The following is a 24521-nucleotide window of genomic DNA, read 5'->3' as shown; positions in this document are numbered from 1 at the left end:
GTAGCTGTATGCTTAATTTATACTCTGTCATGAGGCAAAGTATAAATCAGGCTTTGTCGGTGTGCACGGAATGTTGAAAGCATCAGACATTAGTGGGAGTCCCTCAAATATATATGTTACAGTATGTTCAAGAAACCAGTAAAAGTTGTCAAGGAGCACTCGTTTTGACGTTCACCACACACTAATCACCACCAGATGGCGACGTCAGCCACTGCTCTGCCATTCACCAGAGTGTATATAAGAGAGTTACGTCACGCTTTGAACTCGCCGCAGACCGGAAGTGTTTACTCTTTATTTACTAGCCTAGCCTAGCCTAGCCTAGCCTAGCCTAGCCATTAGCTCCATTGTAGTCACTTGGACAGGGCGTTTAACGTGCGCTTGCCCAGGCCTTACGGCCTGGGCATAAATATAACGATTGCATTCACCACGGCTTCGTAACTCGCGCGGCGCTCCGCCGGCCGCGCGGCCCTGGCCCGCTCTTCGCGGCCACTCGCGCCTGCGGCGCTCGGGGGCGAAGAGCAGGACCAAGGTCCGCTGGCCTTCGCGCCGCTTGGGGCTTCGTGGACCCAGGGGGGCCTCGTAACTCGTTTGGGCTTCGTGGATACAGGGGGGCTTCGGTAGCCGCTCGCAGTGTCGTGGACAATAGAGCGGCGCACCGCCTGGAGTACGTTGTTGTGGCGACCGCTTGCTCCGCCCCGTGCCGCACCACGAGTGCTCCGCGTCTCGAATGTGCTGTTTCTCTAATATACTATGACATATACACTTTCTAACCATTCCTTTCGTTGTTGAACAATTGGTTGGTTACATGTCTATTTAAGGAACGACTCCCCACAAAACATTTGTTATTTGTTTGGTAAAAAGGTGGTGCCATAGTTTTGTACTTTTTCTGTTTTGTATGTGTCTATGGAGTTAACATTAATAATAGCCCGCCCCAGGTGTGTGTAACACTTTCTGTACACTTTTATTTTTAAATGAATCTTCCTCCAAATATAATCATAATACCTCATGTTTTAGAGAGGAGAGAATCACGGCAACTGTCTTTAATATCTTCTTGAACCCATGAGGTAAAAAGGGATATTTCACTCTCTAAAAAACATTTGGTAATTTCATCGTTTAATCAGGCTTTTGGGAGCAACCGGGACAGTTTTTAAGTTGCTTGATTCAGTATTTAGATATTTGATATTCATTTTATCAGAAACACCTCCTTCCTATACAAACATAGTAACTTCAAACACCATTTTAACCATGTTAGATTCATCAAAAACACTACCATCCTAATAAGCTAGCTGTGTTTTTCAATTACTTTTTTCATTTATTGTAATTTATTTTTTACTTTTAGTAATTTCTTTTTCTTTTTCCAAGATATTATCGAAAGATTTTTTTAAAGTGAAATATCCCTTTAATATAGGTTTAGTTGTTTTCTTACAATCAAGCAAACCAATCTGTTAGTTTAATGTCCGTTCTATCTTATGATGCCAGACAATCAGAAATCTCCACCTACCGATCATCATGGGCTCTTCCAAATGCAAGGTAGTTGCTAGGACAGCGGCCAGACCAACCGCTAAGAAAGCTATGCATGCCTACTACTGCTTTGGAAACCAATCATATCGGGTTATTAGCACAGTAGTCCAGCGTGATGGCAATCTGCTTGTGTCTATGCCATCTATACTCTGGTGTCTTATTGCTTAATGATGCCATAACACTACTCATATCACAGGTGCCAGAAGTTATGTTTAATATTGTAAAAATTCTGGATTTATTTTTTCTGGAGGAGGACCTCCACCTTAAATGTCACTATTATTTCTAACATTGTATTGATGGGAATATTCAATGTAACCATGTAAGCGCGTTCGTGTGCGCCCTCACTCACTCACTCACACATGCACACACACACACACACACACACACACACACACACACACACACACACACACACACACGTGCAAGCACACACACACACACACACACACACACACACACACACACACACACACGCACACGCACGCACGCACACACACACACACACACACACACACACACACACACACACACACACACACACACACACTGCAGTACAGTGCAGTAGGTTATGCACGTACGCACGCGCACGCACGCACGCACGCACGCACGCACGCACGCACGCACACACACACACACACACACACACACACACACACACACACACACACACACTGCAGTGGAATGTCTATGGAATTCCCTTACAAGCATTTATGGTTTGCGCATACACGTACAGTTACAGTATACCGTATGCTCACACATGCACACACAGATGAATAGGCAGCCCCGGCACACACAAGCACACATACTGTACTCCTACTATACAGCAACTGAAAGAGAATTCACCTGAATCTTCATCCAGTTACATGTCTGACCCCCCCCCCCCCCACCCACACACACGCACGCACGCGCACACACACACACACACACACACACACACACACACACACACACACACACACACACACACACACACACACACACACACACACACACACACACACACACACACACACACACACACACACCACACACTGCACTGCACAGCACAGCACAGAGGGACTCAGAGCTGGATGGTGAATGGATTTTTGCTGCAGTGAAATCAAGAATGAGCACCTCTCCCTCCCCTCCCTTTTTTCACCTCTCTCTCTCTCTCTCTCTCTCTCATCATCGTCTCTCCCTCTCTCAGTCAAGCTCTCCCTTCATCTTTATACCTTTCTCAGCTACTCTCTCTCTCTCTCTCTCTCTCTCTCTCTCTCTCTCTCTCTCTCTCTCTCTGTGTCAATGACCCTGCCATTCCGGGCACATTGTGTTCTGTAGGTATTCCGAGTAATACACCATCCTTACACCATCCATTTCCCTTTCCTAGTTTCACCTTTCCCTCTCCCTCCACTCTTCCTCGTCTCCTCCTCTCCTTCGTTCTCGTCCTCTCTCACACTGCACCGGGACGTTCACACTTTTCTTCTTCAATTCATTATCCTCTTGCCCTCCCCCTCATCCTTTCCTTCTGATTCCATGTGTCCACTCTGATGCATTTACAGATCACTTGCTGCGTTGGTGTTTGCGGTCCCCCAGTGGCGTCAGTTCAGAAAAAGCTAAGGTATGGCAACATGACTGGTGTCTTTCACGCGCGCGAAGGCGCACGTGCAAGACACCAGTCATGTTGCCATACCTTAGCAAAAGGCATGATACATTTATTTTAAGAAGTACATTTTATGTTTCCCCCCGTTTCTACGGTTTCTTGGGCTGGATATGGCAGCCTGGAATGGTTGTTCAAGTGCAGCTAAACTTAGCCTGTTAGTAAACGTGCCACAATTAACAATAATGAATTGCACCTGTGCAGCTGACCTGCGGAACCTGGGAACCATTTTGTCAAGATGGGGAGAATAAAAAGAGAATATAATTATAATACCTTGTTAAAGTGACCATTTTGTTACATTTTGCATTTGTAGTTATTTTACTGTAATCTAACAACATAATAACCAGGACAGATATACAAAGAGACGGATTCATGGATTTATATTTAAAAGTAACTCTTATTTTCCCCCTGGACCCAGGGTATGGCAGCTGCATACCCCTGCCATACCCAATTGACGCCCCTGCGGTCCCCCCACTCATCACAACCGGTCACCTCTCTCTCTCTCTCTCTCTCTCTCTCTAGTTTATCCCCTGTGTCTCTCCATCTCTTCTCTCTGCATCTTTCCCATGCACCCTCCGTTCTCTCTCTCCCTCCCCCTCTCTCTCGTTCTCCTCTATGACCCCAGTTCTTGGCCATTCACTTAAACAATTTGCTGGCAGAGCTGTTCTGCTAAAAACTGCCCCCCCCCCCCCCTCTCTCATATCTATCTATCATGCCATCTATCGTGATACCCCCCCCCCCCCCCCCCCCCCCCTCGTTCTGTCCGCTGTTCTGCCTCCTTATGCTGTTGCTTTATAAGTCTAGGCAGGTTGCCACAAACTGGACTTCAGCACTGGAGGAGGGGGAGGGGTGTGTGTGTGTGTGTGTGTGTGTGTGTGTGTGTGTGTGTGTGTGTGTGTGTGTGTGTGTGTGTGTGTGTGTGTGTGTGTGTGTGTGTGTGTGTGTGTGTGAGAGAGAGAGAGAGAGAGATCACTGAGTCACTTTAAACAATACATGTATCCAAACTGCAGCAGACTTACTCGTTGTATTCTATCCTCTGTACCTCCAAATCCCAGAGGGACACAGTGTATTACAGTTTTTCCACACTTGTTAACCCACGTTTCTCAATACAATAACGGCTTTCTCAAAACTGCACACACAAAATTTAAAACTTCACACAAATGCTCCCTTCCCAAGATGACTCTTTGCCATCGAATCACTCAACTGTGTTCACAAAATGGAACTCATGTTTTTTTGGTACACAGCCATATTTTCAAATGACACATACCATTCATTGAGTACACACAACTAAGCATTTGCCGCACACTACCAATCATTTACAACACACTGCAGTGCAAAATTGAAAACACAATCGTCGAAATGGAAATGGAATGAATGACAATGACTCTGGAGTATGAGCTATTTCTCCTTTTGTAAAATGGTACTTGGTCTAATACTGACCAGGATACTGTCAGCAAGATACTATCCTGGTGACAATATCCTGGTATTTGTATCTTTGTATTTAAAATATTTGTATTTTGTGCCCATCTCTGCCTCCGGTTCCTGTCTCAATGTTCAGTTGTGCAACAACTGAACATTGTGTGTAGTGTTTAGACAACAAGGTGATGTGTAATTGACATCAGACTTGAATGTGAGTTTTGAATAGTTGTGTGTTGTAGGTTGATAGTTTGAGATTTTAGGTGTGAAGTGTGTGCAACAACCGAACATTGTGTGTAGTGTATTGTATAAGTAGACAATAATGTGATGTGTAATTGACATCAGAGTGTAAAGAAGGAAAATCCGAGTCTAATGCAGAAAAGGGAGTGAACTAGTGCCAAATCGGGTCAATCTATAGGTACACAAAGTTAAGGTTGTGAAAATTGTGCCGAATTTTGGATTTTTGTGTGTTAGTTTTTTTCGATTGCTAAAACACATTTTTCAAAACTGTAGGTTTTTTTTCAAAACTGCACACACAAAACTCCAAACATCACACACAAATTGCTAAACCCTGGCATCTCTTTGCAAAACAACCATTTGCCATCAAATCTCTTAACATGTTCACAAAATGGAACTCGTGTTTTCATTTGGTAAACACAGACATATTTTCACATGACACACACATACCATTAATTGAATAAACACAACTAAGCTTTTGGCTGAACACTACCAAGCATGTACTGTTCAGAACACTGAAGAGCAAAATTGAAAACACAATTATAGAAATGGAACACACTGAATGAATGACAATTACTCTAAATGAACCAATTCCCTTTTTGTAAAATGACCCAGTGTATGCCCACTTCTCTCATAGACAAACATAAAACAACACACAAATATGCATCCAAAGAGTTTTATTGATTTATAGTAGATTTAGGCATTGCCTAATTTTAGCTTTTTGTGTTTTAGCAATCGAAAAAAACTGTAACAATCGTGAAAAACTGTAATCGTGCGGGTTAAAGGCTGCTCTTGACTGCTTCCAGCACCATGGACAGAGCTAGCCAGCATAATAACCCCCACACAAGCACACGCACATTCTCTTCTGTGCACAACAGACAATGTTGGATGGTGCAAACCTACTGACTCGTCAAACAGAAAGCGACTGATTCCGCAATTTCCAGATGGCGGCGGAACTCCGGCGTGGAAGAGTCAGCGGCGCAAAGGGAAAATCCCTGTGTCAGGATTCCTGTGGCTCATTTGTATCTTGGTCTGCACTTATTATGTACCTGCGTGGTTTTTGTCCTCTAAAACGTATGTTGATATCATAGTTAGCTACAGCTAGCTTAACTGTGACTGTAACTTATTTATGATCTCTATTGGCCCTATGAAAAAAGTATAATACAAGACATAGCCTGCACTTCTACTTTTCAGAATTCAAATCCAAAAATAGCACAAATAGCAGATCTAAGCTCAAAGCTTGAGATTACTGTTTTGAGCTTGTAGATCGGCAATTTTTGCTACTTTACTTGCTACTTTGCTACATGACGAAGTAGGGCATTACATTCACCTAAAACTTAAAAACTCTAAAAACTGTAATAGACCCCCGGGTGTGGTTATATTATGCAAATATGTCTCTTCCGTGTTTTTTTGGTTTCTTTCTGAAAGCTGAAAGCTGAACTTCAGGTGGGTGATACTAAGGTGAAAACCAGGTAGGCTATAGTCTACTTATTGAACAGGTGTAGCCACATAAAAACATAATTCTACCACTTTTTGTGGTCACATGTTCAGTACTGGACCAGGCCTACGGTCGCAATAATCCTAATACCTGATGATCATGTTTATTTAAATATGGAGATGAGAGGTTTCTGCCCGACAGCAACGATGCCTTCAAGTTTGCCCTTGAAATGTGAAATTCCTGCTCTCTCCTCATGTAAGCTACGGAGCTGTCCGTGGTGCTGCCTTCAGCACCATGGACAGAGTATGTGTTTCAGGCTCACCCAGCCTGAATGACTGATGGATTCATAGTGCAGTGGTTCTCAACCTTTTCAGGCCGCGACCCCCAAAATAGTAATATTTTAACTGGGGACCCCACCCTGACGAGCACTTGTTGAGGCATTACATTTTGTATAACACGGTTGGTTCTAATTGTGAAAATAGCATACATGCTGTAGCATGTAGATCGGCTATTCTCACAATTTCTGCCTCTAATATTTGACAATTTGGCCAATGTTGTGAGCATGTAGATCGGCTATTTTCACAATTTCTGCCTCCAATATTTGACAATTTGGCCAATGTTTAATTGTCATTTTAGAGGTATTAAAATGTCCTTAAATTGTTACTTTAGAAATGTGCGAACATACTTTATACACTTAAACGTTATGTTGCTTTGTTAACTGTTGAGTGAGAAAACCATGTTGCACATTAAGTTAATCATCAAGGGACCCCCCCAAAATAGTTTAGGGACCCCCCTGGGGGTCCCGACCCACAGGTTGAGAACCACTGTCATAGTGGATGTTCTTGTAAGCTGTGACATGTACTGTGTGCACGCGTATGTGCATGCACGCGTATGTGCATGCACGCGCGCGCGCGCGCACACACACACACACACACACACACACACACACACACACACACACACACACACACACACACACACACACACACACACGTACAGTGCTTTATTGAGTGCACACAAAATAGTTACGCATACAGATGCACTCACACATACACACCAACACTGACACAAAAATACACAGTCTCTGACTTAAGCACACACACACTCAGCTAATTAAGTTAACATGCTGACTAAGGAGCTCTAGAGCTCTTCCCCGTATGACAATGATAAAGGAGCAGACCACTCACACACACATGCACGCTCGCTCGCACACACACACACACACACACACACACACACACACACACACACACACACACACACACACACACACACACAGGATAATAGAAAGACATCCTGCATGGACCTGTACTCATATCTGTCCTGACATTGCACCAAAATGAGAGAAGGGGACTGGAGAGAGAGAGACAGAGAGAGCGAGAGAGAGCGAGAGAGAGCGAGAGAGAGCTAGAGAGAGCGAGAGAGAGCTAGAGAGAGCGAGAGCTAGAGAGAGAGAGAGAGGGAGGGAGAGAGAGAGAGAGAAATAATAGGATGTGTTAATTAGCAAACAGAGACAAAAACGTGAATGGGAAGGACACTGAGCAAAAAGGAGAGACAGAGATGGAGAGGCAGAAAAGGAGAGGACAAGAGAGAGACAGAGAGAGAGAAAGAGAGAGAGAGGGGAAAATGGGAAAAAGGAGGAAGAGAGTCGGAGACAGTGATAAATTGGTTGGTGTGCTGACTGGGCAAAAAAAAGCTACTACAACAGGAAAATTACCATTGTGTGTGTGTGTGTGTGTGTGTGTGTGTGTGTGTGTGTGTGTGTGTGTGTGTGTGTGTGTGTGTGTGTGTGTGTGTGTGTGTGTGTGTGTGTGTGTGTGTGTGTGTGTGTGTGTATGCGTGTATGTGTGATAGCACGTTTGCTGTGAGCGTAGTGTGTAAGCCTCAAGAAGCTGATTGCCCCTAGCCTTACATAGTTCTGCTTCAGCCTTGGGCACCTGTAGGTATGTGCCTACCTTATCACCTCTGGCTGATACGGTAGGCTAACAGGCCTACCTTATCAGCCAGTGGTGGATACTTCTTTGCCAGACCCATGAAATGGGTAGGCCTACATAAGCAAATGTCGGTCTGTCCGGGTTTTCTATATAAAGGGTATATATGATGATGACATGATGATGACATGCCTACAAAAGGCATGATGTCATAAATGATGATGACAGACAGGGGGTTGGCAGAACCGGGGTCTGGCACAACCAGGTTGACCTGGTCTAGTTTTAATACACTATACTTATATACGGTAGTATATACTTTTACTCCACTATATTTCAAAGACAAATATTGCACTTTTGATTCTCCTCAAAAAACCTACCGACAGTACCATGGCAGGGCCTTTAGCCAATGAGGAGAAGCATTCTTAATGACATCACTACCAACAAGTACGACCTTGATATAAATAACAACAACACCCACATGAAATCCTTTGTATTATGTTCTCACAAATCTTTATATACTCAGGTTATTCTCCTTAAAAAACTGGTCGACAGTACAAAGGCAGGGCCTTTAGCCAATGAGGGAGCAGCGAGCACACTGTTTCGTAGGAACAGTATTTCTCTAGTTACCAGTAAGATGCCATAAGGACGAGAATTCTTGATGTGATATTACATCTGTAGATGTAAAATTGTGAAGGCCTGTATATATCTAGTAATCTGAATTATTACTCACCCTACCACAGGTTCTCAAGCAGGACTGAATGAAGCCAAGTCTGCTTTCGATGATTCCTAGAGCAAAACACATGAGGATCAACAAGATAAAATGGAAAACTGCAACCTGGAGTGAATACTTCAGTAAACTCCTTGATAATCAAGAGTAGCCCGATTCTGCCCGAAGGACCTTTTCAATGGATGAACAAAAGTTTAAAATTCAGGCAGGCATGCCCTCGTTTTCAATGCAGATACAACACAATAATCAACAGAAATATACATTTACATACAGAAATATTAAAATATAATCAGAACACAGAATACTTAGAAAACTAAAGAATATTCAAGGAACTAAAAACAAATATTCAACAAAAATGTATTAAAGCAGTTACAGTCTAGATTAGAACAAAGTGTTAGAAGCCATCTCCCTGAATTGAGTGATCTGATTTTTAAGGACTTCTGGAGCTCATTCCAAGCAAATGGAGCACTGAAATGCTGCTGCTGCCTTGCCTACCTCTGTATGAGCAAATGCAACCTTGAGCGTTAGGAAGTCGCTTGGGCGTGTCAGGTAGGTACTAGGGTCCAGAGTCAACATAGAACAAATATAAGGTGGAAGCAGTCCTGAGATAGCTTTAACTAGACCAGGTCAACCTGGTTGTGCCAGACCCCGGTTCTGCCAACCCCCTGTCTGTCATCATCATTTATGACATCATGCCTTTTGTAGGCATGTCATCATCATGTCATCATCATATATACCCTTTATATAGAAAACCCGGACAGACCGACATTTGCTTATGTAGGCCTACCCATTTCATGGGTCTGGCAAAAATCAAACCTCGGTTTGAAGTGAAGCGGTGAACTTTTATTCTATGTGTTCTAGAGCTTAAGAATTCTGAATTCTGAATTCTGAATGATTTTATCTGGAGGGCCGAATTGTCATGTGAAGCTTGACCAATCCTCAAAGTATGGTCTCATTGGACATTTTTAATCATCCAATCATCAGACCGGGACGGACACTACACACATATTCTGGATGTACGGGACAGATAAAACCTGTTCATTCTGGACTGAAATTACCATATGGACATGAGGGGACACACATGGGACACACATTTACGGACAGATAAAACCTGTTCATTCTGGACTGAAATGACCATATATGGACATGAGGGGACACACATGCAGGACACACATTTACGGACAGATAAAACATGTTCATTCTGGACTGAAATGACCATATATGGACATGAACGGGACACACAAAGCCACTCCTTGGAAGCGGCTTTCACCGCTTAAAAAATAACATCTGGAGAAAAACGATTGGATGAAGAGCTCCTTATCTTATGAAACGAGATACACAAGGGCAAAAACCCACAGCCCATACTGGTGTCACTGCTGTCTACTACAACCACAGATATACTGTACTGTAGGCCCATATTGTCAGCTATTGTGTCTAAGATCTACGATTCTTAACTGCATTAAACCTCACATTGGCTCATTACTTTCGTAGGAAACAAAATCACTTCCACAAGAAAAGATCCAGCCTACCATGGATTTAAAGGACAACTTTAGTTTTTTACAACAAGGGTTCATATTTTAAATTGTAATTAAACAATTTAAAAAATGAGTGTTACAATTATTTCATTAACTTCATTTTATTGTTTTAGAGATTCTTATGTCAGTGGTTGGGGGTATGCGTAGAAGTGGCTAAATATGTCATTTTACACAGAATAAGTCCATTCCCAAGATACAACGCAACCTTTCATGGTTGGATGTGACTTATGGGGGCTAGAAGTGTTACTGTAAATAGCAATAAAGAAACTGCTGGATTATTGTGTCTAAAAAGACATATTTAGCCACTGGTACGCATGCCCCACATTTTAGCACGGTAAACACGATAAAATAATATAACAAAGCAAATTAAAACATTTTAACCCTCACTTTTTCTTTTCTCTAATTACAATCTAAAATGTGAACCCTTGTTGTAAATAAACAAAGTTGTCCTTTAAGCCCGATAATTATCAAAGGATGAAGAAAGGCATGGTTTTGGAGATATCTCTAAAGCTTTCAATAGAGCATGAGCAGAAAATCCATAATACAACATACTGCTCAACTATGGCATACCATGAATGAAGAGACATTGTGGAAGCAAGACAAGAGCAGTGATGAATAAGAACCCTGCTTTCTTTGTCCAGAGTAAATCAGTAAGCAATCATTAGCTGTTCCAAAGGTCTCACTGTAGGCCAGGGGCGTCACAATGGACCAATCCCCAATCACATACACACCCATTGTAACTGTTACAATGGGTGTGTATGTGATTGGGGATTGGTCCATTGGGGGGGAAAAGTGGGACTGAGTTACTAGGGCCCAAGATGGAGGGGTCTTAATTATTTTATACTTTAGCATATTGAGAAATAGCAGATATACAAGCTTGTAGATCTTCTATTTTTGAAAAGTCGTGAAAATGTGTGCAAATCTTTGACAATATATATATATTTTTTAAGCTAACATTTGTAACTCAAATCTCGCTTCTGGGGGGTCCCTGGACCTAAATATTTTGAGATGGGGGTCCATGGCCAAATACATATCATTTTGGGGGTCCTTCACAACATGAAAAAGTTTGAGCAACACTGACATAGAAACATAGGTTTTTCAAAAAACCTCAGAAGGATTTGAAAGAGATTTCAAAGACTTGCAAAGATTTTCACTATTTTGCGACACCCCTGCATCTGACAGCTGAACTCATATCTTCAGCTCAAAAGCTGATAATCACCACTCACAATTCCAGACTTTTTGGTGTGTCAATGACAACAGAAGCCAGTGGAAGCAGTATGTGTGTGTGTGTGTGTGTGTGTGTGTGTGTGTGTGTGTGTGTGTGTGTGTGTGTGTGTGTGTGTGTGTGTGTGTGTGTGTGTGTGTGTGTGTGTGTGTGTGTGTGTGTCGGATCTCGAGGGCACTCAAAGGATGAAGATGATGATGATGAAGATGGCACAATGCAGCAAGCTAAAGGCAAAAGGCAGTGGAACACTATAGTGTAATAGCCTATACATCAGCATTCACAATGCTTGCACAGTGTGTGTGTGTGTGTGTGTGTGTGTGTGTGTGTGTGTGTGTGTGTGTGTGTGTGTGTGTGTGTGTGTGTGTGTGAGAGAGAGAGAGAGAGAGAGAGAGAGAGAGAGACAGAGAGAGAGGGAGGGAGAGAGAGAGAGAGAGAGAGAGAGAGGGAGGGAGGGAGGGAGAGAGAGAGAGAGGGAGAGAGAGAGAGAGAGAGAGAGAGAGAGAGAGAGAGAGAGAGAGAGAGAGAGTGCTCATTTCAGAATAACACTGAGCAAGTGAGGACGCTGTTTCGACAATACGGGAAAGGAAGAGAAGGGGAAAGGGAGACTGGGATAGATATACCTGTCCAGTAGAATATGGCACATAGGATAAGGATACTAGGAGGTGAAGTGAGGAGAACCGCAGAGATCCCACTCAGAGTCAGTAAGGTCCTGTGTTATTTTTTTCACCTCACTGCCCTCTCTCTTTCTCCCCAACCTTTGCGTCTCTCCACAGTGCAGTGCTAGCTCCTACAGCGTCACTCCTCGTGTCTGTCTATAGCAGTGGTTCTCAACCAGTGGTCCGGGTACCACCAGTGGTCCTTGAGGGGGTTCCAGGTGGTCCCCAGCTAAATGATGGAGAGTTGGTAACCAAATGGATCCTTTTTATATCTTTGTAACTCCTGAGTGTGTAAATCATTGTACGCTCTGCTATGGTAGCCTATCAAAATCAATATAACATTAGCAACATGAAATTGTGGACACAATTGTATCCAGCGACAAAAAAATCAAGAAAGTTTTGGGTCTGAGGGGCTAAATGTCATCAAATGGTGGTCCGTGGACATTGATGTGAAAAGGATTGAAAACCACTAGTCTTATAGAACAGCAGTGCACAAGAGACATCTAGTGGTCAATCGTGGATATTGCAAGCCAGCAAAATACTGCAGTACCTCCCCCCTCCCCTCTCTCTCTATCTCTCTCTCTGTCTCTCTCTCTGACTGTTTAAAACCACTCATGATCTCTCTATCACTCTTCTCCCCTCCATTCCTCCCCTCTTCATTTGCACTGTTCTTCGTCTTCGTTTCCCTCTCTGTCTTCTCGCCATCCAGCCTTTCTCTAACGTTCTCCTTCTGTCACCTTGTTTCCACATCTCCCTCTCTTCCAACTCTCCACTACAGCCACCCCCACCCTTTCCCTTTCCTCCCTGAGTCCCTCATCATCGACGAGGGGAGGAGAGTGAGTCTCTCATCATCACTCTTGTTGTCTCCCAGTCCCACAGACAGTAAACTTTGCTGCAAATATTTTAATTGTTTTCTTCTTTGTCTTATATTATTTTTCATTTCATTTCATTGTTTCCACCAGCCGAAGGCAGGGGGAGAGTATGTTTTCGCCCCTGTCCGTCCGTGCGTGCGTGCGTGCGTGCGTGCGTCTGTCCTCCGAGTTTGTTAACAGCTAATCTCCGGCGCTGTTGGCCCGGTCGCTGCCAAAATGAGCACACACTCCCTGGATGCCAATTCAGAACCTCTGCCCCACATTTTTCAAATGGCCCTGTTCTAGCGCCACCATGAGGCCGATGTTTGCAAAACACATTTCTGTACACTACTCCTACAGATTTTGTCCAAAAATCACGCAAATCGGTAGACAGTATCTCTACAGTCATGTGATCGACACACATGGATCTGTCTGATTGTCCATATTCCATCCTGATTGGCTGAGATTGGCTTTCAAAGTTTGTAAGATTGGTCCGTTTTGGACAAAATGCCTCAAATCCTAGGCCGAAGAAGAAATGCCACTTCAAATTTTTTAAATCAGCCTCATGGTGGCGCTATAACAGGCCAATTCGCTATAACAGGCCGATCAGTTTCAAACTTTGTAAGCACACTCCCAATAGGCCAAGGAAAAACCCTTTCCTTGCATTTTTCTCAGCCTTTTATAGTGCCACCAGGAGGCCGACTTACGTAAGACACATTTTTGGATATTACTCCTTCAGATTTTACCCAAAATTAACACAAATCTGTACACAGTATCTCTACAGTCATATGATCAAGACGGATCTGTCCCATATTAAATATTCCCTCCTGATTGGCTAAGATTGGCCTCCAAACTTTGCAGGATTGATCCCTTTCGAACAAAATCCCTCAAATCAAACACAGCGTGCAATTGTAATGAAATTGTGCACGCACATTCGCAAAAGGCCAAGGAAGAAATTACGCTACAAAATGTTCAAATCAGCCTCATGGTGGCGCCATGAAAGGTCTAAGATTGGTGAAGAACACATGCCACCCTTTTTACATTGGCCTATTATAGCACCACCAGGACTCCTGGCCTGGTGGAGACCTGTGCTCGGAAGAGCACTGCTTCTAGTTTATTTTCTTTTCTTTTCTTCCTGTGCTCTGCATACAAAATGAAATATATATATTTTTAATAAAGGTAATGGCTATTACCGCAGCAGAATGACATTTTGAGAAACAAGATGATATGAACTGTGTAACATATTAAACAGGTATTGTTTCCTGGTAGAAATATACCAACCAGGGTGTCTGATGCATACCAGGGGATCTGCATTTGAGTGCAGGGGCCTGTGGCATGAGCACATGACTGCTGTGATCCTCAGACCAAAAAATCAAGATGATCATCATATCATACATGACATATCCTGCATTTTTCTACTGCACAGCCATAATAAATGAAGGTATATGGAAAGCAGGGACATGCTAACGACAGGTCAGAATGAATAATGAAATGAGTGGAAAAAAGAAACATACATGCAGAAAGACTAAAAGAAGATGGTAGTAAAGCACACACACACACACACACACACACACACACACACACACACACACACACACACACACACACACACACACACACACACGCACACTGGCAAAAATAATTAATCTTGATGCATTGCATGACTTTTTTTTCTGACGGGGTGCAGCTATAAGAGAGAGACAGAATGACATATTAGTGAGAGGAAAGTCAGAGGGAGAAAGACAGCGATACATATAAAATAATTCGCTTTATAGAATTAGAATGACATAGGAGGTGGATAGGTTAGAATGTGCTCTCAGGATGTTATAGTGTAGTAAAAGAGCTCCAGTCTCTCTTAGCACTCACACTAGAGCAAAAATAGCATATTCTTTTAAGACAGCTCCACACCCTCTCATCCCTCCTCCGTCCCTGCCTTCACTCATCCCTCGTTACCTGCTAATTAATACAGTTGGCCTTCTTAGCTAATTATCTGCTGTTTATAGGTCTGTTACTGCACACTAGGGAAAGAGGGAGTGAGAGTGTCTGACAGATTATGTAGAAAGAGAGCGAGTTCATGTGTGAGAGACGCTGAGTGAGCGAGTGAGTGAGTGAGTGAGTGAGTGAGTGAGTGAGTGAGTGAGTGAGTGAGTGAGTGAGTGAGTGAGTGAGTGAGTGAGTGGGTGGGTGAGTGAGTGACTGAGTGTGTTGACAAAGTCCCATTATATACGCATTGATCACCTAAACCAGGGTTCCCCAATTAGTTTTCCCAAAGGGCCGAATTATGTCTAGGGTACCAAGCCGAGGACCACAACATTGCAGGGGGTGACGGTGGTGTTCCTACTACTCCAGCGACAGTTTTCGTCGTTGTCAGGTGAAAATCTTGTATGTCCAAAACCGTTCGTTTTGAATTTATCATATTAAAAATGATTTAAACTAGTGAAAACAGCCGATCTACAAGCACACAACGCCTCGCGGTGCGAGGCGTTGTGTGCTTGTAGATCTGCTGTTTTCACTACTTTTGTGCGACGGCCTTGTATGATTTGCGAAAGAACGTACACATTTGGAGATACAAGGTTTCCACCCGACAACGACGATATACTAGTGTTGTTGCTGCTCTTATACCACCATTATTACTGGGGTTGGTGGGGGCCAGACAGTAGCCCCTCGCGGGCCGCAAAAAAACCCTTTATAGGCCTACCTATAACTGACACCCCCAGGGGTTTACCAGTATACTAGGCCCCCTATTTTGTTTCCTTCTACACTACACCAAATCTCTACACATACAAGGTGTTGCAAAGCATTGTGTTGTATAACTGTGAGCGAGTGCAATGAATTAACAGCAATCTGCTTTTAACATTCTGTACAGTGTACACCATGCTGCATTACAAATCTCCTTTCACACACACCACTGCAGTTGTACAGTATGTGAAGGTCGGTTGATCCTCCTTGTGAAATCGTGGAATGGAACACTGGCACATTTGTCTTTACAAGGCCTTTTTGCATGAAGTGCCTTCTTTATTTGTCCTTTTTTGACTCCTAAACCTATTAGTGTCTTCAACCTTTAATCACATGGACAATTCCTGTATGTTTTTCCTAGAACTCATACAGTCTGTGGTGAAAATGCTTTTAATGTTTGTTTATTTTTCATAGTTTTTTGTTTTAATCCTAATCTTGGTTCATTTGCGCATCAACGTGTCATCTCACACAATATCTCACAAGACAGATTCTGCTAACAGCAGAATCAGTCAGCACCACTGCCCTAAACATGTATGTATGTTGTTGAGTAGGAAAAAACAGAGGTAAAAAGAAAGGAGGAAAAAATAATGATAATAGTGGACTGAAGTGTCAGGCTATGATAATAGAGGCTATGCATCATAAGCCACTCAGCGCCACTCAAGCCATCATATACTCAATCACTCGCTGGTAAACTCCTCCTCACTCCTAACAAAAATGAACAAAAGAAAAAGAAAACAATTCACAGGAGGCAGGCAGTGATCATCACCCCATGTGCACAGTGCACATGGGGTGACCCCTCCTCACTCCAACTGACTCTGTTTTTTGCCACTCAGTAGGCGTTCCTGCATAACTTCTGTGTACGATGTCACGCGCATACCCTCCATGATAATCCTGATGTCATGTCCTGTTACTGAATGCACTTAACTACATATAATAAAGTACCTGTAATGTAAATATTACCAATTAAGAGTACACAATGGAGTGGACCTACCACCCTAAAATGTAGCAATACAACACACAAATTCCATCCATCCATTCTCCTCTGCTTATCCAGAGACAGGTTATAGGCAGCAGTTCCAGCAGAGAATCCCTGACATCTCTTTCCCTGGCCACATCAGCCAGCTCTGACCGAGGAATCCCAAGCAAGGCATTCCGAGGCCAGCAAGAAGATATAATCCCCCACCTGGTCCTGTGTCTGCATGCATAGTGGCTTCTTCCCACCTGGGTGTGTCTGGGTGTGCATCACATGGGTGGAAAGTGGGACTGAGTTACTAGGGCCCAGGGTGGAGGGGCCTGGAATTATTTTTATACTTAAGCTATTGAAAAATAGCAGATATACAAGCTCACAGCACGGCACTGTGTGCCGCGCTGCGAGCTTGTAGATCTGCTATTTTTGAATTTGTGCAAATCTTTGAATATATGTATTTTTTAAGCGAACATTTCTAACACACATTTAGCTTCTAAATATTTTGAGATGGGGGTCCGTGGCCAAATACATATCATTTTGGGGGTCCTTCAAATGAAAAAGTTTGAGCACCAATGACATAGAAACATAGGTTTTTCAAAAACCCTTAGAAGGATTTGAAATATTTAAAGACTTGCACAAATGTCACAATTTAAAAAAATATATATTTGGCTTGTATATCTGCTATTTTTATAGCCAGCAGGCATCTTTACTAGATGCCAGAACCAGCTTAGCTCCTTTCTACACAAAGGAGCAGCGTCTCTACTCTGAGTCTCTCATCAAATCCATTTTAGCCTCTTGTATCAGTGATCGTGTCATTTCATGACCATAGGTAAGAGTGGGAACAAACATTGACTGGTAAATTGAGAGCTTTACCTTCGGGTTCAGGCTCAGCTCTCTTTTCATCACAATGGTACAGCGAACAGAATACTGCTCCTGCTTCCCTGATTCTCTGGCTGAACTTCCCCTCACTCAAGACCCGAAGATACTCCCTTGAAGTGCCTATCCTGAGTGGACAATCCACAACTTTCCTGCTGAAAACCATGGCGTCAGATTTTAGACATGCTGACGCTCAGCAGCTTCACACTCGACTACTAACTGATCCAGTGAGAGTTGGAGGTCACAGACCGATGATGCCATCAGAACCAGGACCACATCATCCGTGAAAAGCAGTGATGCAATTCTCAGTACTGTCCCTGCTTGCATTAGTTTTTTCTTTCTTTTTTACTGATAAATGGCAGCCAGTTTACTACAAATTGCAGATAATTTGTTTAGGACGGGTCTCCTTACAGGCAGCAAATTAGGTTATAGAAAATCCTGCTACAGGGTAGTGGTCCAGGCACCTAGGCTGGTAATCCAGCCCTTGCAGCGTTGCAGGTTCGACTCCTGATCCTGACGACCTTTGCTGCGTTTCACCCCCCCCCCCCCATTTCTCTCCATTTCCTGCCTACCTACTGTACACCTATCAATAAAGGCAGAAAAAGCCACAAAAAATATCTTAAAAAAAGAAAAAAATGCAACATTGCATTGCAACATCCCTTTTTAAAGGGGGGGTAGAGTATGAGAATGATAGTTACAATATGGCAATTAATATAATTTATAATGACAGTTGACTGATAGTTATCATCTTTATTGTGAAACTTCATATGAAAATATGAACACTTTTTTTCTCTATTACAAATATAGCCGATGCCACATAAAAACATTTGGTTTGTAATAACATAACATAAAGTCCAAAATGCAGGCTTTCATTGGAAATAAAATAACAATTATAATAAGAGCTCAACAGTGACTAGCCACTGTTGCATGTTTGAAAGCCTACAAAAGTCTGTATTTTTAAAGATTGCATTTGCATTATACAGTGGCTTCCCTTCCTTTTATATAGTGCAGTATTACTCCATGGCACAGTGAATAGAACACGTCTTCTTTGACCACCGGGGTCCCACAGGGCTCTATACTACTGTAGGTCTGCTAGTATTTCCCTCTACACCAAAACTCCTCAGAGTCCTCACTGAAAACACGTCGCAATGCCCGTTGTGATCTGGTAGATCAGACACCTATTTCTGCCAAATATTCACCCCCCAGAAAAGGTTAGGGTTCAAGTAATGTCTCAAGAGGGCACCCAGATCAGGGTTCAAGTGGTTAAAACAAAGTTGATCTTATACAGATGTGTGGCTTGTACAGGAGCATATTACTCTCCCGTTGTGATCTGGCAGATCAGACACCTATTTCTGCCAAATATTCACCCCCCAGAAAAGGTTAGGGTTCAAGTAATGTCTCAAGAGGGCACCCAGATCAGGGTTCAAGTGGTTAAAACAAAGTTGATCTTATACAGATGTGTGGCTTGTACAGGAGCATATTACTCTACCATTGTTTCACAATCTTATAGCTCATGGTAAGGTTACAACCTTATGGCTAAACATATCCTCTATTTGTAATATGAACAGGATTTCCACTTATGGAAACTCACTGTTGAGCTCTATAAGCGGTCATTTTAAATCTGTTCTTGGGTCCTCCAAACATGATGAGTAAAATGCACTCTTCTTACTTTTTCTTTCGTAATTCATTAATTCCTTTCTTATTTTCTTTCTATACATATTGGTGTTACAATTATTTTGGATCAAAAGGTTTTCAAAGTGACATATCATTGCAGAGAGGCGCAGAGACATGAGGCTGAAAGGAACAGATGGCCTCCCATGTTAGGGCCGATGATTCACAGAACTTTTTGGTATTACTTATACAAGTTTGGACTGGGGCAGTGTCTCAGACTTTGAAACCCCCAGTTGTTGAAATGTAGTTGTTTCAAATTAAAATTTGGGGAATGAGTGATATTTAGCTGATCCTCGTATCCAGAGAGACACATTAAGTGAGTGCCTTTTTAATCAAACCTGGGTGAAGAGGTAAGCAGGGGAGGAGAGAAGAAGTGGTGACAGTCCTAGACTCTGGTCCTAGACCAAGTTCTATGTGGGCCCCAAACATTATTTTGCCTTGTTTGTCTCTCCTGATGGCTTGCAACCGAAGGTGGCCAGGTTAGACAAGGAGGGGAGAGAGGGAAAAGTGGAAGAGAGGAGAAACAGAAATGAGAGACAGAGAGAAGAGGACGAGATGGAGAGAAAGAATGAATAAGGATACAGAAATATGACAGAGAGAGGGGAGGGAGGTAGTAGTATCAGCTGTGTCTGGTCAGCTTCCAGGTGATGAGGCTGCCCAGGATCAGACCAGCCATGAAAATCAGGACCACACCAGTTGTTTGAGGGCTCACAGATGGCATCTTCCGCATCGGCACACGAGCCAGCTCTGAAAAACTGTTGATCTTCATGACAGAGGAAGAGAGAGAAGCAAAAGAGAAATAGGTGTGGAAGTAGAGGAGGAGAGAAAATACAGGATGAGATTGAGGGCCAGAGCAAGAGGGAGAGACAGAAACGATCTTCCCTTACGCTGTGTCAATCTCTATCTTTCCTAATGCATGCCTCACTAAAGTAAAACAAATGAGATCAACGCCTAAATCAATACAACAATCAGCATGAGAAGCACCTCTCAATAACCCCAACATACAGGTCATTTTTATTTTAAAGACTTTCAAAGACATTTTAAAGAAAAAAGGTTTTGAGAAAACTTAGCTTAGGTTTTAGAAGGCTTTTTATTGGCCTCAGGTCTAAATGGGTTAAACGGTTTAATACTGCAGGGCAGGAATTTCAGGGAGGCCATGGCTGTCGTTGACTCTCAGTTTGGCCTTGTGCCCCTCCAAAAAATGGCATGAGGCCACAGTGGCCTTAATGCCCCAGCCAATCTGACTGTACTACTTTTCTCTTTTTTGTCATGTAGACATCAGCGTCAGATTGTAAATACCCATTTATTTATTTCACAGCAGATAGTCTACACTCAACACATTACTCTACATAATATTACATTTAAAATCATCCTTAACCCTTAAATTCAATTAATTATTTCAATGGACTAAAATTGTATTTATTTGATGGCCTTCCTGCCCTGGCATTTGGCCTTTGAGCAAAATGTGGACAACCCCAAAGCCAAGTGGCCTTGCCCCTAAAATGACAAAATTCCAGGCCTGCTGTACTGTATACTCTACCATACAGATTGGATAAAATAATGTTTTATTTGTTCAAATAAGTCTCGGATTGCAGCTCTGATACTTAGGTGTGTTAAGATACAGTCCATCATTTGTTGCACCAAATCCATTTCTCACGCTGACATTTAATGTGACAATGGTACAAAGCAGAAGGAAAAACTATTGACTTGGAACATTCCGTATACAGTATGTTGTGTATGCACGTTCAGTACTAAACCAGGACCTGCACATGCATGTTTAACAATGCAGAGTCAGTCAGTCAGTCTGTTACCTACATTGACAATTATAGGCCGGGCTCCTCAGGGACTGACAAAAATGTAACAAGAGGTGTTTATTTTTAATAACATACCCATCCTCCATGTTCTCTGACCCAGCTCAGAAGAGTGTTTCTAAAGTAGTTCAGGGTACACCTCAGGATGTCCATCACACACTGGGGGAAATGGGCCTCAACCATCTAAAAGAGACACCCACACACATTGAATCAAGTCACTGCTGCTGTGCTTCCTCCATCCATCGATACTGGATAAAATAAGCAGACATAATGGTTATGATTACGGCTTTCTAGCACAGGGGTTTTCAAAGTTTTTTGACTTGGGGCACCCCTGTAAATAATGTTTTCATCCACGGCACCCCTGAGATACACTGTTAAATTTTAGAATCTTACATCATATTGGAGAAATATCCGTTTCCATCAGAACTGACTGAAAATAACGTTATACTTGACGTTTAACCACTTGAAGCCCAGCATGCCTATTCTGGGGGGAAGGTTCAGCAAAAATAGCCGATCTACAAGCTCACAACGTGTCACAACGTGACGCACTGTGAGCTTGTAGATCTGCTATTTTTGGTGAAGAGACAAGAGAGTTGTCGTAAATGGGAAAAGAACTCATCAAATGCAGTGCAAATCAGGTCTGTTTTACTAAGCATAGTGAAGTGATATTGATGTAGTGATATTGATGAATTCCAAATATTATCAAATTATCTCGCAGCACCCCTGGAATGGCATCACGACACCCCAGGGTGCCCCGTTAACCACTTTGAAAACCCCTGTTCTAGCAGATAATAATCCTGGTATTCGCCCGACAGCGAAGATCTGTCCTCCTCACCTTGACAGCCAGTCTTCCCGCTACATAGAACAGCACTGCGATCACCTCCCAAGTGATCTTCCCCTTCTCCATCACCAGGCTGACCAGCTTCTGGAACTTCTCGGACACTGGACCAGGGGTCTGTGCCAACCCATCTATAGCACTGAGAGACACAATTATGACAAACTTAAAAGGTAGGGCAACCGATGAAGGACAACTTCTCTTAAATAGTAGTCCATAGCTAAACAACAATTTCAGTTTCGTTTTGAAAAGGTGACACTATGGTAGCAGAAAGGAACTTCACAGTGAAGACATCTCCAGTGGAGGAAGCTACCAGTACACTGTATTGTCAATACTTAAGTTGGGAGTACAATATTGTCCTATAAAATGAACATTGTAAATGTATTTTTGCAACGCTCTGGAAACCTTTACTGTAAATAGGGTTAAAGCGGCTAAACCCGAATGATGCTATATTAACTTATTTTGCTGAGGACCCCGTGGAACACCCAGAGGTCCCCGGACCCCACTTTGAGAACCACATGACTGCATTAGCACATTTACATAAACAAGAGGTAGCATTAGACACATTGAAGCATAAAGGGGACAACTCACTCTTGGAAGGTCTGATTATCCTTCATGCTGTCGCCCACAACTCGTACCATGATACCGAGTTGTGTGACCATATTCTTCTCCTGCTCCGTCTTCAATTCCTGTAACAGCGGCGTGAAGGGCGGGACATCCTCCGAGGGCACTTCCTTCAGCTGATCCTCGATCACCCTGGGAACGTGAGCGAATAGGATGTAGGTATGGCAGGGAGACACAGCATGGACCTTGAGTGGTGGTGCTATAAAATAAGGTTACGGAACTACTCGAGAAAAATGGACAAACCCACAAATAGATGGATGAATAAAAAGACAGACGTTATAGAAATTAAATACTAATAACAATGATACACTTTATTTGTACAACTTACTTATATACATCTATTATTCTCTCTGAAACACATGTTAGCCTCTGATGTTTGAGAGGATAATCAACTTTCCTGAAATGACCCAAAAGCCTTTAAGAATGAAAGAGAAACTAAAGGTTTCAGTCTAAATATGGAATACAGGGAGATTAAATAAAACAAAATAAGACAGAATGCAGAGAGATTACATTACAAAGAATCAAAAACAATTCACAAACGCAGGAAACAAGAAACCAGAATGTGGTTTGGATTATCTCACCAAAAGATAATTGCTGCAGGAGCCCCACCCACTGAATAATAGCACTTTGTTATAACGTTTTTAAATGGCTGTATACAAAAGTTTTCTGTTATGTGGTTCTAAACTTTGGTGACCCAAAATGCTCTAAAGGTTTTTCTAGTTTCTGTTTCATTCTGACCTACATAGTACAGTATAGATCCATATCAACAGGGGAGGCTGGTAATAACTAGTTGTAGTGTGAAACCCCCCTTTGTTTTAGGTCTTTATAGTTTTGCTTCATTTATTAGTACTTACTCTTTAATGAGGGCTTCTCCTATCCTTTCATCTGTAGGGAACAAGAGCAGAGCACAAGCCAACTGTTCAACAAAACAAACTTAAACTATAACTTGAATAGTGATAATGAAAATCTAGACAATTCTTGACTCTTTACAAAAAAAAGTTGAGTCCTACCCGAACGTCCATTTCCTTCACACGCCATGGTGATAATTAAAAAGAAAAATCCCTTTCTCGTCGTACTCGTGTGAAATTCTCGTCGTTGAAAATGAAATGTATTTATCGAATATTATAGTAACTTGGCAAAATCAGGGTGTTGTGTTCTGTCATGTCCACAGTGTGTCAGTGAGGTATTATTCTAATCTGCACAGCAGCAATTTATGGTTATGTAGGCGGGGGGACACTTTTGGGCAGTGGTGCTCATGTTAAATACTTCCCTCTAGAAACGTTGGTTTGTTTCCTCTATCTTTCAAGACTACCTAGATGCTGCTCCTATCTTTCCTTAATGTACACAAATAAATCTGTTGCTACAGCCTAGCGTTTTAAGAATATATTGTATATTTACATTTAATTGGATTTTTTATTAAATACATAAACAGAGAGTGGTATCAGTGGTTCTGTGTTTTTTTTCTTCTTTTTTTTAATATAGCATCAAAACCTGTTTTACCACTTTTATTTAATCCTATATGAAAATAGCCGATCTGCAAGCTCACACATTTCTGCACTGAAACTAAATACCACCAACCTGGTTGTGTGGCAATAAAAGTACCGGTAACTAGTAACTTGTAACAAGTGAGATTGTGGTAGATCTGATCTGATTATTTTTTCTTTTTTTAATACACAAATCTTGAATATGAGTACCTGGCACAAAACTATTTTCAGATGGGGGTTCGCCGCCAAAAATATGGTGTGGTGGTGGGTGCACCCCATATGGGGTAATCAGATAAGGGAGGCGCACGAACCGAACGAACCCCCCACTCGGGGGTGACAAAACA

The 24521-nt window shown here is 42.5% G+C and overlaps 1 protein-coding gene across 1 annotated transcript; it reads right to left on the bottom strand.

The window, feature by feature from the left end:
• Window positions 1-18548: 18548 nt before the first annotated feature.
• Window positions 18549-23907, bottom strand: LOC308284456 (apoptosis regulator BAX-like). The gene is made up of 6 exons (XM_080725071.1): window positions 23704-23907; window positions 23548-23578; window positions 22661-22825; window positions 22070-22211; window positions 21313-21417; window positions 18549-20186 (listed from the first exon to the last, which is right to left on the bottom strand). The coding sequence occupies exons 1-6, from the start codon at window positions 23729-23731 to the stop codon at window positions 20043-20045; spliced, it is 615 nt and encodes a 204-aa protein (XP_080581197.1). The 5' UTR covers window positions 23732-23907; the 3' UTR covers window positions 18549-20042.
• Window positions 23908-24521: the final 614 nt, after the last annotated feature.

This window comes from Nannobrachium achirus, assembly GCF_963921795.1.
Source record: "Nannobrachium achirus genome assembly, chromosome: 4".
Lineage (NCBI taxonomy): Eukaryota > Metazoa > Chordata > Actinopteri > Myctophiformes > Myctophidae > Nannobrachium > Nannobrachium achirus.
Note: the sequence above shows the minus strand (reverse complement) of the source record. Positions and strands in the feature narration are given on the sequence as shown.

Excerpts from the sequence above, each read along its gene's own strand:
- LOC308284456 (XM_080725071.1), bottom strand. The coding sequence starts at position 23,731 with ATGGCGTGTGAAGGAAATGGACGTTCGG. Across the intron at positions 22,826-23,547 it reads GGAGAAGCCCTCATTAAAGA|GGTGATCGAGGATCAGCTGA; the intron begins GTAAGTACTAAT and ends TCACGTTCCCAG. Across the intron at positions 20,187-21,312 it reads TCAGAGAACATGGAGGATGG|ATCAACAGTTTTTCAGAGCT; the intron begins GTATGTTATTAA and ends TCTGTCATGAAG.